This window comes from Symphodus melops (genome assembly GCF_947650265.1).
Source record: "Symphodus melops genome assembly, chromosome: 9".
In the NCBI taxonomy this organism is placed as follows: Eukaryota; Metazoa; Chordata; class Actinopteri; order Labriformes; family Labridae; genus Symphodus; species Symphodus melops.
This window is the reverse complement of record NC_136699.1, coordinates 6,208,226-6,223,222: the sequence shown is the minus strand read 5'-3', so window position 1 is coordinate 6,223,222 and position 14,997 is coordinate 6,208,226. Positions and strand designations below refer to the sequence as shown.

Sequence of the window (14,997 nt, the reverse complement as noted above, 5' to 3'; positions counted from 1 at the left end):
ATCTTGTATAAATAGTGTTTTCTGACAGAAAAAAAAGGAAATCACATTGATTTTGAATAATACATAAAGTGCAACTCACAATGAATCTTTGGCACAGAAAAAATAATTCAAATGCTGATTTTGGCAGCATGCTGTTTATCGCCTACTCTGTGGCAGGGGTGGCGGACATAAAACAACTATATTGAAATATGAAATGTTCTCTCTTTGGGTTGTTTTTGTTCTCGTAGTTCATATTGACACTTTCTTTTTATCAATTTCAGTGTGTTTCAAAATCAGCCAAAAACTCCTGGCAACAGATTTGAATCACACTTTGCAGATTTGCTCTGCAAGATCTTCAGATAGCTTCATGCATACGGACCTTTGACCAAAACACAGAAACTAAACGATACCATGAATGATATCAGCACTTGTTTAATTTAATAAAAACCTCTGAATACAAAGTACATTCACAGGTACAGCAGCGGGTCACTGAGCTGCTCTGTTTGTTTCCTACAGCAAACCAGTGATGACTACAAATATTCAAACTCATACACCATTTTACAACTGTATATCCCATAAACATACTGGTATAGTTCAGAATTAACACACTGTTGTACTTACATACAAATATTCCAGGCTTAGATCAATGGTTACTCATCTGTTACTAAGCTGTCATACTAACCAACCTGCTGAGTCCTACACGCATTTATTTACTGGAAAATACAAGAAGGCAGAAATCTGACTTACAGGCCAATAGAGGTTTTAACGTCTCAATTAAACCATTAAAAAACAAATCATTATGTCTTAAAAGTTGTATCATTTGTCTGGTAGAGAAGCAGAGGAAGAGGGAGATAAAGATGGAGGGCTGATTTGGTTCGAAGATGCATTAGCAGCGGATAACTAGCTAGCTAGCACAATTGCTCTTCAATCCTTCCATCTTAATTGATCCAAACATTAATTATACTGATAAAAAAAATGTTTAAGAAAATACCTGAAACATTTTAAGGAGCCAAGCACACATTTTTAAAATGTAAGGGGAAAACAGCAAGCATAGCTCCAAAAAACCTTTGTTTTAACTTGCTATGCTAGGTTTAAGTCAAAGTTCAAGAAAGTAAGTCATGAAAATTTTGGACATGGGATATAATTCTCATCTTATTTACTGTTTTCAGAGTAATGAGAAGAGGGACAAATCAGTAGATTTCGTGCCCATTGTGGGTTAATATGTTTTAACAATTAACTGAGTTTGTGTTGTACCCCCTGGCTAAATGCAGAAAAATCTAGATCCATGTGGGGTATGTTTTTATTAAAAATGTAATAAGATGTGTAATCACAAAACATTATAATAAGAAATAAACTGACTGACCACAGGGATGTAATATAGCTTATATTCAGCTTTGAAGTTGTTGGAATTTGTATTTTATTGACCAAAAATACATTTTTTATTTTTGTATGCATATAAGCCAGGTTTTTTTTTTTGTTTTTTTTTTGTTCTCAGTTTTTATGGAGCAAAACTCAATTTTCCTTTACTTGTCTGCCTTATGCTAAGCTAGGCTAACATGACCAGGATAGAACTCTGCATTAGATGCACATAGATAAAACTGAAATGTCTACAAACATTGGATTGCTTCTTTATTTGTAACCAAATGTTTAGATCAAGTTAAGAGGGATGATTGAGAGGGAATATTGGGGAGCAAAAATATTTCAACAACAGTTCCTGTCGGTTCCTACCAGAGTTTATATTGGCCGATGAGAGAAGGCGGGTCAGCTGATTATCTGCTGTACACCCTGTCCTCTGAACCCTGACTGTCAATCAACAACTACAGGCACCAGGGCGATCAAAATATGAAAAACAGGTCAGAAAAAAGATTGATTCGCCCATAAAATGTGACCCTGGGAAAACAAAGTTTGAGAACCACAGTTCTCATTCTGCAAAGCGCTGAAAAAAGAGCAACAAGAGCAAAAAAAAAACAAAACAATGAAAGGTGGAGAGCCAATAATCCACTGCATTTAAATGAGTCCACTCAGGCTTTAGTTAAATCCACAATGAAAACAGCACAGCGTCGACAAAAATTTACACATCCACCCCCTGAAAAATGGCCTACAGGGGTCGAGGAGGGAAAAAGTAGACCCAAGAAGGACCAAATGGGGTTAATTCCTTTGTTATTCAGGCTGTTTCTCCAAAAAACCGTTTTCTTTCATCTGCTTTATTGTGATTTGATTCTCCTTGATGAAAAACTTGTATCAGGAATGTGCAACATGAAGCACAAAAAGCAGTTCACGACCACAGGCAAGGAGGGAAGGAAAGAGAAAAATCCTCAAAACTGCATCAGAGAGGAAAAAAAGCTTGAGGACTTAATCTGTTTTCTTTTTGTAAATTGAAGAAGAAAAAAAGAAGCTTTAGATGCTCTTTGTGTCTTTAGTTTTGTCTTAAGGCAGTCTTTTTTGTCCGGCCCCTCTCTCCGGCTCGGTGCTCGACGACGCTCCACCTACAAGAGGATAGATACGAACGTCTTACACCTCAGGTAACGCAACGCAGAAAACACATTCCATGCAAAATGTCTCATCAATGAGAAAAAAAGTAAAGTCAATACAAAAAAAAGGATTAATTAAAAGCTTTGAAGACAAAAAAATATATATTTAAAAAGTAAGCTAATTTAAAAAATGTAGGGGCGGTTTGTAGAAGCAGCAAAAATGTAAATAATTTCATCAAATTAAAAAAAAAGTGCACAAACAATTGAGCTGCGCATAAAGTTACTGTCACAGTGCTTATAGAAATCACTTTATTTTCTCAGGGTTAAAAAAGAGGAAAAAGCAAGTCTTACTCAAGTGAATGAAATACATGAAATGGTAAAACTTGATGTAACACTCAAAAAATCTGAAATGGGCACAAAAAAAACACACTTAAAAAATTGATAAAGGAAAAGATAGGGTGGATTTGGCACAAAACATAAAAAAGGTTGTTGAGCAAAAACTAATGGTTTATGTATGCTAATCTCACATTTATGCTATTGCTTTTTAATGAAGCTGATTATGAAATATTTTATAATCACTTCTAAGATGTCATGCCTGCTTAGCATCTCATTGTCATTACTGTTGTTAAAGTTAAGATTAGAATGACCAGTCTACTATAATATTTTGTTGTCACTGCTAAAACTACAAGCACTTTTATCATTGCTGACAATGTAGCAACAAATATGTCATATTAATTGTTGTTGTTGCTCTGTTTGTCTTTCGTTTGTCTGTCTTTTCTTTTGTTCTTCATCTCCCACTATCCCACTTTCCAAGCCCAACACAGTCATAACAGATGGCTCTTAAACATAATGCTGGCTCTGTTTGAGGTTTTTGCCTGCATTAATCCAATGGATTGTTTTTTTATTCTGGCATTTGTGAGTTAAACCTGTAAGAGTTTGTCTTTTCTCCTGTAATGAATCCAGTAGATTATCACTCCGATTGTTTAATACGAGTGTTTGTTTCCACTAACTTGTGATTTCTACTCTGACACTTGGGAATAAATGTGTCCCCACATGTAAATGTTGCAGTGGGTTTAGGAGTAGGACGTAAGCTGTTAGCCAAACACAGATCCCACCAGCTAACACCTGTACAGGTAATAATGACTTATGATGCATAACATATGATGTGCAATAGTATCATTGAAAGGTGCAATACTACAGGATGCAAAGGTCCTGAAAGATACTGAAACTGCACTGAATTCACTTAATCTGTGCTAATACTTGTCTTATTTTTTTTTCAGTCCTTGTTGTAACTATTATACCGACTACGGATGGACATGTGAATGCAGCTCTTTCTCTTTTATTGGAGAAGCACAGTAAATTAATAACAACGCACCATGACAATGAAGAGTACTTGGAGTGATTCAAGATATGCACCAGGTGAAGTGTCACCTGGTGCAAAATTTTGACTCTGTTAGTGCTCTAGAGTACACACCTACATCCAATCGCACAAACACACACATACACACACAGTTTGATTGGCTGGTTGGCTGCTGTGTCATGACCTTGCATTAGTTTATGCAATCATGTTTGATGTTGTATTTTAAGCTGAAGAAAGAGGGACGTGTAATGTGTACACACACTTTCATACTCACACAGTCAGAGGTACCCCTTCTCTCTTTCCTTTCCATCATGTTTTTTCCTCCTTAGACCCCTCCTTCTCCTCCTTCCATCACTCTCCAAATTTCTCAGCTTAAGCCTTTATCCTGACATCCCTTCTCTTCTTTCCCTTTCCCTCCCCTTCAAATCTGACTTCCTCACCTCTTCCTTCCCTCCTTCCCCTTGCTCCTCCCTCCCATCGCGGCAGCATCTGTTCATAATGAAACACACAGTTGGACGTCGTCCTCGTTTAGCGCCTTCTCCACGCTACCTGCTCCAGAGGTTACCTCCTGCCGGGCACGTTTGTTAGACATCATCGGCACCTCCCTGCGACCTCTCCTTCCTCCCTCATCCTCCCTCCTACTCCCTGCCACCTCCTCCTCCTCCTCCAGATGTCATTGATCTGGGAAGTGGGTCAAAACAGCGCAGAATCAAAGCCAGGTTACATAGGGCTACAAGGCAATTTAAGCGTGGGTTAATATTTAATAAGGTAGTAGGTAAATGTGGCAGCTGGTGTTTGGAGTGTTTGCAGGTTATAATCATAAATCCCCAGCCAGCAGGCCAAAAGCATGATGAAGGTAGAGAGGATGAAGATTTGAGCCTGAACTCCATGATTCTGTAAATAGGACTGCAATTTGAAAGACGCAAGAGGAACATTTGGAGTATTTTCTATTTGAAGCTGCTTTGAAGTTTTAAAAAACTGCATCAGAGGCAACTGAATCACAGGAAAGGGCATTTCAACACTTTAATATATCCAGAAAAAAAACATGTCATTTGATACGCACCGGATTTTCAAGGCAGTTGGCATTATTTTAAAACAAACTAAAACAAACAGGATTAGCAAATGTGTTTAAATGTGTGTACAGAAAACCATCTGATTTAGTTAAACATATGACTTACAATCCTTATAATAACTGGTTGGTAATAATACAAACTTTATACAACTTGATTTTAAAATATTTTATCCAAAACTGCCAAGATAAGAAGGCTTTTGTAAAATATGTCAAACATGCATTACACTGGGTTAAAAAACATATATACTGTATATGTATATATATATATATATATATATATATATATATATATATATATATATATATATATATATATATATATATATATATATATATATTAAATACCATCAGAAGGGCAGAGAACATTTAAAACGAGCAAAAAGGTTTCAAGGATTCAAGACTTCATATAATGCTCATTTAAATAACAGACACCTTGAGCTTGGAGGTTAATTCTCTATTTTAGGAAGACATGAAAGTTAAAATACTCAAACCACAAGGTTGACTTGCAGTCTTAAAAGGCAAGGTGAATGTGGTTCTATTCTGAAGTTAAAAAACAACAAAAAAAAAAAAACAGTATGAAAGGATGGCGAAGGTTAGAGAAAGATAATGGCTATGTTGGTTCTGATGTTGGCTAACAAGGTGACTGAATAATCACTGGTTCAAAACCCAAAACAGGCACGTTTAATCACAGTAGCACATACAGTATATATAGCAGAGCTTGTATTTGAGCATAAGCACAACAAAAGTGCTTGTAAGCAAAGCAATTAAACCTCCACTCTGCTTCACTGACCTACTTCGTGGTCATCAGATCCTTCTGTGGGTCTACTGGATAACATGGACATGCTACGCACTAAGAATACATTTCTTTACCACGACTGTTTGGTCTGGTAATAACCAAAAGATAAAACCAATAATGTATAAGAGACAATTTGCTAGTTTTCTTCTGTAGGTTGATCACAAAGAGGCATCAGAAATAACAATGGTTACAAAGGTAAGATGGATGATTTCAAGTCTCTTTGTTAATGTATATATTATGTTAATTATTAATAGTTATTTTTGGCCTATTTATTAAACCTGACTCCCACCTTGACTCTAGTAATATCAACTGTAGTTACTAGAGTTTGCTGCCTACCCATTAACAAAAACATGGATTTAAATAAGGTACTGTCAACACAACTTGACCACCATTTCCACCAGATCTCAACCAAGTCAAACACAATTGGCTAAATTAGAGCAGAAGGACCAAACATGTTTTTTAGCATGCCCTCTCAACCTTTCTTCAGCTCCAAGTTCTTCATGGTTTGAAGTGACCCTTCAATCAGAGAACCAAATGGGTTGTGGGAAAATAACTCCACACCAGTATTCGATGTCAAGCACTGAACACAATGAAAAGCTGACAGGGGAAAATATGCAAAGCAAGTCAGGCACTCAATCTGGAGAACAAACTAGATTTGTGTACCACTACTTTCATTTGGATTCAACTTTGGCGACTGAGGTAAATCATGAGCTGTAGATGTCAATAACTGGCAATGTAAATATCCCCCTGAATGAACCACAGGTGTCAGTACGGCTTGTTAAGTTTCAGCAGCCTGATAAAATAAACCCTCGACTGAATTGCACCTCTTTCACTTTTTGCATTTTACCTCTGCAATGGTTGTTTTCCTGTTTCTTAAAATTCAGCAGGAATGTAGCACCTTGGGTTTAAAAAGTCAAGAAAGCTGCCCTTTGCTGTTTACTACGGATAAACTGAATCAAAGACGGAAAACAAAAACACAGGGCTCTGCTCGTAGAGAGAGAGAGAGAGAGAGGTTAGAAAGCGTTAAGTCGATCAGCCTGTTCAAAGAGCAGGTTAAAAACACCAAAACCTCCTCAGCATGACCTCAAAAGTCAGCATTCTTCTGAGGACAAAGCTTCAAACACATCACAACCAACTCCTCAACTAAAGGTTCCTTTACCTTTTACTCTCCTGATTTTGTTCTTCGTCTTTGACTTTGTGTTGCTAACTAGAAGGACAAAACACCAGCCTTTTTAAAAGGGACGAAATCCAAATGAGAAAAATCTCTTGTATAACAAAATCTGAAATTCAAAAAGGAAAGTTCAAAGGGAAAGCACACATCTTTTGGTGTAACTAATAAACACAAGTTGGTAGTTTGGCCTTTCCCTGAATGAAAAATTGGTTTCTAAGTAATACCTCCACATTTGTCATTTGAATCTGAAAATACATTGAACAATATCTTAATACTACCCTACACTAAAATAAACAGAGTGATAAATATGTGTTCCTCCTTCAAGGGCAACTTACAATTATATTTATTTTCAGTCAAGCTGCTTTGTATGCAGACAGTGGATGTTAGTGTTGTGCTTTGTCTTTGTTTTCTTTTGCAGATTAAAACCAAAGTTTTTGAATCTCAGCAGTGGAGATCAGATGTCAGTCAGGAAGCCTGAGGAGGCTGCAATTCAGCACAAACTTCTCCAAGAACAACTGGACAAGGTCATGTGCTCTTCTGGGGGCTCAAGCTACATGAAAGGCATCTTGTTTGAGGTCTTATTTTGTAAAGTTAAACTTAGGATTTAACCTGCAGGTTAACCCAACCTCCTTGACAGCTTCTGCAAACTTTATTTAATCATTTCAGCTCTGATTAAATAACCACTTACATTGAATGTTAAAAAAAAAAAAAGTTCAGGATTTGCTTATCATGAGATCGAAAATTCAAGAAAAAGATCAAGATAAGATGCTGGAAATGTTATGCTATATGGAAACAATGTTTCACCTATACTAAGGTGAAAGCTAATTTCTGTGACAGAACGTTTCCACATTTACAGAAGAGCAGGATGTAAAGAGTTGAAATACATTTCAACAGAGAGAAACCGTGAGTGGCTTTCTGATGAAACTAAACCAGCCTTCCAGGATGACAGGACTGCAGTCAAAAAACAGTCTTCTGCAAGAAATGAGAAAATATGCCAGTTAAAAAACCTAACTGCTCTGACTTCAGGGGCTGGGCGTGGGGCAGAAATTGTGCTTTGATGAAGCACTGCTGAAGAGAAAAAAAAACCCTGAGGCGAAATGTAAAGTTTGGAAATCTCGCCACCTGCCCTCCCACCGGGGCATTAGACTTGATCAACGGATTTAATACAAGAACCCAATCTGAGTTATGAGACTCGAGGAAGCAGGGGGAATGGAGTGGTTAATCAAATCCAACAGTGACGAGAAAGAAACAAATAATTACATCTCAGCTGAGACAGAGAAGTCAATTTAGAAGACAAGTTTCTTTGTGTTGAGATAAAATACAAAACACAACATAAATCCATTGTAGACATGTCTCATCTGTTTAGGGAACTAACCTACTAAAACAAACACAAACATTCCTCATCTTTAATCCAATTTAAATGGAGATCTGAAGAGACGGTTTGACATAAACTCAATATAGTAGGATATCGTCGGCATAGAGAGTTAAATAAACCTTTAATGTTCAAACAATGATGAAACATGTTTCATTGTTGCTAATTGAAATGATTGCATGGCTTTAGGGTAATAAAAAAAATGGCTACAGTTCGGTTATGTATGTTGGAAGTGTTCTTTTGCGACTGCCAGTGCTACGATGTATCTTCAAAAAGACTTAAGGTTAAGTCCTAATGTTCGGCAGTTGCTCAGACTACTTATATTTGGGATGTATAAATTAAAAATGTGCATCGGATTACCCAAAGAGTTAATTTTTCTGTGTACATGAATTTATGTTGTATTGTTGTAAATACTTCGATAAGACAGGACTTGGAACTTGAGAGTCTGCAGGTTTTTTTTGCAAAATGATTGAGCAGGTGAAGTGACAAATGATAAACGTGACTGTCAGATTAATGCACTGTGCTGGTGGGTGTCATCTGGGTTTCACATCAAATCTTCAAGGCTAAGGAGTCGAGATGTGTTGAGCTTTCTTGCATTATGAATTCTGGATGCTGTTTGTTGTGATCATCTTAAATTCTGAACGTGATCCAGGTATTAAAGCTAGTTAACAACAACAGTCTCAACGGAGACTGCTGTATCTATAAAAGCAAATGGCTCACAGTGAAATGCTCAGAATTTTGAGTCGGTCTCTGGGTGTGCCTGAGGCTTTCTCAGGACTTCAGATGGAGAGGAAAGTAACATAAAGACCCCTTTTAACACAACCTCGACACAAGCAGGCTGAGGAGCTCTGCAGCAGCCTTCAGATTCTCCAGACGCTGAGTCTCCAGCAGCTGCACACAATAGAGAGTGTAAAAAAAAAGCATGAGAGGCCTCTGTGCCATTTCTACCTGCATCAAAGTGTTGTCTGGCTGCATAAAAGAGAAATTTCAGAGCTTAGTAAAGTGGCAGTGTGTCTTGACACCCTTCTATGTCTGTCAGGCCATTGATAATGTAATGGTGGCTGTCCAGCAGCTCGCTCTATGCCCAGCCTCGGGCTTCCTTTTCACACCGTCAACAATAGACTGAACACAGTGCAGCGGGTTGGCTGTGCTGACTGTTTGAGTGGATTGTTCTCTCTTTTGTCCAGCACTGGATGTACTGTACTGTTGTGAGGTAGTGTAGTAAGTGGTTGAATATAAAGAATTCAACCACTTCTCACACCGTAGCCAGTAAAATGCTAAAATCAGCTTTAAGGGACTTAAATGTATAAATTGTCTCAGTTTTAAATTAGAAATTTACAAATGCATAGGAGACAAAAAATTAGTAGAGCAAAACGAAGGACCTATAGGGACGATTTTTCACACCGTTGAATAGGAACCAATGGATAATTTCCTTGATTAGGGCCATTGTGGATGATAGCCAATGGACCCATATTAATAGAAATAGAAACACTTGAGTTTGGTTTGGTTAACCCACAGATTCCACAGTGTGCAGGTGCCCAGCATTCGGTCTCCGCCAGTCTGACCATTTTTTTTTAAGTTGTGTGTGAGAGTTGCAGTTTAAGAGATTTTCATTTTAAAAGGAGCAATTAACTGGATTTAAAGACTTTACTTTTCTACAAAATGTAGTGTATGTTGACGTCATTTTGACTTCCTATCACAGAGATTCAGTGTCAGAACTGGGCCAACTCTCGATTCTTTAAAATGTAACTTTGCTTTGACTGACTGACTCATCAGATATCAGCTTTAAGTCTCTCCTGATACCATCTATACAGTCTGCCTGCCTACACCACTTCATCAGTTACCATTGACTTATTGCCTGCATTAGATAACATTGTCAGTAGTCAGCTGTATTGCCATTTTTATGGGGTCGGGTTTGCTTGTTGTGCTGTTTTACGTAGCTCATCCTTTGAATTTATGTCATTTTTTATGTGCCGCTGTTAAACAGATTTAGTGAAGAAGCGGCTGAGGAGAGCGTCTCAGATGTGACAGCTGAGAAAAAAAAAATGCTCAGACTGACAGAGAGACTCCATTTTGGAGAATTAAATCAGTTGAATGGCTGTGGGAGAGCGGAGAGGAAAGCATGGAAGTGTCCGCCGGGCTGAAGAGCTCTCAGGAAAATGCCTCCGTTTCTCTTGCCAAGGCTGAATCTTTTTTTTCTCTCTCTCTTTGCTTTATTGGTGAAGCTCTGACCCGTTACTCTCTCTTTCTCATTTTTCAAAGTCGATTTTCTCTCTTAAGTGTTCTGCTCGCTGTCTTTTCTCTGCTTTTTTTTCTCCCTTCCCTACGCCTCCTTTTTTATTTTTGGTCAAATCATTTTCAGCTCTTTTGTTCCCATTTTGACTTTTATCTCCTTTTTCTCTGTCACTGTACGGCAGACACAATGAGACCAAATTGGACCAACATTTAAAGGTTTTCTCTGAGAACCTGCATTGTAAAGACATTGGAGTCATCACTGGAGCCCATTAGAGGAGATTTAACATACACTATGAAGTCTCATTTATCTCAGTCTCTTTATTCTCAAACATTCAGAGAGTGGGAGTTTGTTATAAATGCTCCCCGCTGTGTGCTTGCTTAAGTTCGAGGGAGACATTTGACCTAAAAAACTCGACTAGATAGGGTCAAAGACATGGAAGAAAGAAACTCTCTTGCTCCCAGAAAATAAATCTGAACCAATCAAGACACTGAGCCAGAAGGAAGTATGGTGGTAGTAGTAGCAGCGGTAGATTAAGTAGCAATAGCAAATACATTGTAAACAAACTGCTGTACCTACAATAGTGTCCAGTTAATAACAATAGTAGTATTGGCAGATGCAGAAATAGATAGTCGACTTTGTAACCCAGGGCATATGAGATAGTACGACTAAACAATTAAAGATTACAACAAACAAATAGCTGTTGTATGAAAAGTATTAGTTTAACGGATAAGTGGCAATCTAAAGATGCAGCCAAGATGGAGCCATGTTGGTGTCATGGATCGGCCCGGGCTCCACCAAGTTACCAAGTCGGACTTTCCAACTTCAGGGGTATTCCTGATGCAGCTCAGAAGTCGGAAATTCCGAGAACAAATGATGCGCAGTGAATCCAGTGAATCATACTGATTTGCTTAAAATGATACCATGGGAAACAGTCGATGTGTTTTTCATCCACAAACTGGCATTCTATTAATTGTCTTTTTGCAGACAGGGAAGGTTGAGATGTGTACTTGGAACCTTATAATTAGTTTTGTCATGGGTATCTTCTGTATCAGTAAATATATTCATCGTCATGAACACTATTTCTTCTGACTGTCCCTTCTCATTCTTTTCCAGCCTCCATTTCACATCAACTGTAACAGGAAAATAGGAGGTTCATTGGACATCTTCCTCTCAAGTGTGACCATGACTACAATATGCCATTCCTCTCCCACACACTCCTTCCATAACACACACACACACACAGATCGCCATTTACTGCCTGTTGATGCTCACTGAAGCTGAGACTCAGACCAAAGGGAAGTCAGACAATAAACCGAGCGGTGCGGCGCATTGTGACCTTGCTGACGCCATTCACTCACAGAGTCTGGGGGCGGGCTGAAAATGACCTGAGGGTGGCGGTGTGGCTCAGACCTCCCTTTGTTTGTCTTTCCTCCCTGAATCCCGAACTCAAAGCACAGTTTTATCTGATCTTTTTAAGCTTCTGAAGTTCAACTGTCTCGCCCTCTGATTTGTAGTATTGGAGTATTTTTGTTTCTGTAAAACACGAGATAAAAGTCTTTTGGAGGGCTGTTTTGGCAAGAGGTCGCCTTGCCAACCTCTGCCAACCCAATCCTTTTAACAAGACTGCCTCCTCTATTGTCTAAAGAGGAGATCCTGCTGTTTGTGTGTTGTGTGTTTTGGGCGGTGAGTCATGCTTTGCATTGAACACTTGAGAATCCTGAGAAAAAGTGATTGAGTCAGAGCACAATGGTTCCAGTCTTATTGATTAACGGTGAGTTCATGCAGCCGGTGCAGCATCACAAATATTTGGTTATATGGTCAGTAAAAAGGTTACAGGAGGGCGACTACATTGATTCTGTTTTTATAACAATCAAAAACGCAGTCCGGAAAAAGCCTGGCATTTGCTCAAAGAAATCTATTTTATGTTGGATGATTTTGCAGTCTTGGCGCTGTCCTGAACTTTATGAAGTGTTCATTTCCACTGATTGTCAAAACCACTAATTGTGACTCACAAACAAGGAAGTAGCTGTTCAACCTCTCGCTGGATCAGTAATCAATCTGAGCCGTTCAGTGGCAAAACCAAGCACATTCTTTGGACCCCAACTAACTTTGTTAAATATGGCCTATAGGTTTAAAAATAAAGGCCTGTCTTTTCTTCTCTGTATTAATACAGGATCCAAAACTAAACTAATTTGTCGCGACTATTTGTCATGTATTTCCCCCAAATGTCATTGAAAGCTCAAAGGAAAATGTGCTTTCAGCCAATCTCATCGTACAATAACTTTTGACAAGGAGACTGGTGTTTCACAAACTGCAGTTGCACTCAGAAACCTTTGGTGGGCGCCAAACGCACCAAACCAAATTCCTACATAATGGAAATTAAAATGCCTATTTTGCAGAATACAGCTACATTTTCCGAGACATTTTTTTTTTTTGGTATAGCTTTTTTTCCTGAACAGTTTGCATTGATAAAATAAGTAGATATGATTCAATAGAAGGACCAGAAGGAGTGACTCAGTTTGCAAAATAAATGAGTTTAAAAAAATAAAAAAGAGGAGTGGAGGAGCGGAAAATATGTAGAAATCTCAATGTACAGTACGTTTGTAAGTCAGGCCTGCGGTGCTGACATCAAACAGGAGTCTTTTTGATTGTGGGAAAGTGTTTGTGTGAGTGTTGGAAATGTTTTGTGCTCTAATGAGCTCTGTATGGACATTAGCATGAGACTGTGAGCGCCGAACGAAGCGTCCAAACAAACTCAGCGGTCGCTCGAGTGAGCCCACAATTAGGTCAACCACAGAGAAGAAAATAGCTGCTGTGTCGCTGCCGAATCTGTTTCAATTCCAGATAGAGTTGAGCCACTTCACACACACACAGACAGTGACACACACAAACGAACAAAAGAGAGAACCTGCATAACAGAATAATATGGCAGCTTCAGATGCTCTAATGACAGTGATGAATAGCGAAGGTTGCAGCTGCCGCCAACAAGGAAAAAGCTTTTTTCTTTCTCTCTTCTCTCGATGGATTTTTACTGAGAGGGCAGAAATACACACACACACACACACACACACACACACACACACACACAAATAACTCACAGAAGCGCAAATAGTTCAAAAGTTTGACAAAACAGCTGATGCAAACGTGTAAACAGATTAGAAATTAAGAGCTGACGAGAGGTCGTCTAACAAATCAATCTGTCGTTATGGCAACCTGCGATCTCAGTGTGTGTCACCCTGTGTGAGGGAGGACCTGATTGGTTCTGACGAAGACAAATCAACTCCGACCAGACCAATCGCTGCCAGAACAAACTGCAAATAGGAAATTGACTTCCTGTCAGAAAGGTGAGATATCAGAGGAAACAACTCCGCACACACGCACACATAAAATCACCACTCACACACAAACGCCAAAGACAAGGTACACAAACGCGAAACTGAAAATACACCAATAGATATATATCTGTAGTAAAGTAAACACAAACCACACGCACACACATAAACACACTGCTGTATTTTCTTGTGATGTTCTCAGGTGACTCATGGCTTCCTTTCCTAGAGGAATGTCACTACATACACACACACACACACACACACACACACACACACACACACACACGCACATGCATAAAACACACACGAAACTGTCAGTTCTAAATAAGAGTTGTTGTTCCTGAACACGGAGCAGCACTTCCCCTATTTCTTTTATATCCACGATGGGTGAAAACAAAACACAGAGGAAGGAAAGAGTGCTTTGTATTTTTAAACAGATTGTACTTTTAACAAATGCAGAATAGCAAGAAGCACCTATAGCTTCCATAAGGTGTTTACTTATTAGGAGTCAAATTTTGCAGGAGATAATGAGTCACTCAGGAAAGTAACAAGGTATGTACTTGGGATCAGTTATGTATTTAAAGTTTTAAGTTTAGTTAGTTTAGTTTATTGGTTCATTTGAGCAGCAGACAACATAACAGACAACAGATGTAATAAAAGAAACGGGAAGAAAATGCTCTCAAAAGGAGTAGGGTGAAGTTCCCAGAACTTATGTGACCCCTACGCCTGAAACAGAGTCAACGAAACAGACAGCTTCAATGGATACAATGAGGCGGATGGGGTTAAAAAAAAAAAATGCAAATACTACCAGTGTCGTCAGACTTGCACCAGACCACCCCCCCCCCTTTAAATATAAAGATCTCTGACATCCAGGTCAGGGGACTACAGATGAAAAGTAGCGTTTTGGCTAACTCTGGCATTTTTACCCATGTAAAATCATGACTATTAATGAATAAATTGAACATTCCCAAATACAAATTCCAAGAGGGATTCCTATACGATCTGGTACATGCTGGCTTTACCAATCGTTAGATGCACCGATCGTTCTTGCATCCTGTTCAGAGAAAATGCATTTAGGGATCCTTCAGGAACAATGGAGTCGTCCAAAACTCTGACTGACAGCTTTGTTATACCTCACAGAACCCAAGAGTCGGTTTACTGCAGCCTTGATCATTGCCATACGTTTGTGTGACTTTAGTGCTTTACAT

The 14,997-nt window shown here is 38.7% G+C and overlaps 1 protein-coding gene across 2 annotated transcripts in view; it reads right to left on the bottom strand.

Moving 5' to 3' along the window:
* LOC306829236 (protocadherin-1-like) overlaps positions 1 to 14,997 on the bottom strand; it is a 183,507-nt gene that overhangs the window by 45,027 nt on the left and 123,483 nt on the right. The window contains exon 5 of one of the 2 annotated variants that reach the window (XM_079352185.1): positions 402 to 2,465. The exons of the other annotated variant lie outside the window; for it this stretch is intronic. Within the exon in view, the coding sequence (XP_079208311.1) occupies positions 2,407 to 2,465 (59 nt within the window). The 3' untranslated portion in view covers positions 402 to 2,406. Of the gene's footprint in view, positions 1 to 401; positions 2,466 to 14,997 lie in introns of those variants that run through there. 2 annotated transcript variants of the gene reach the window in all.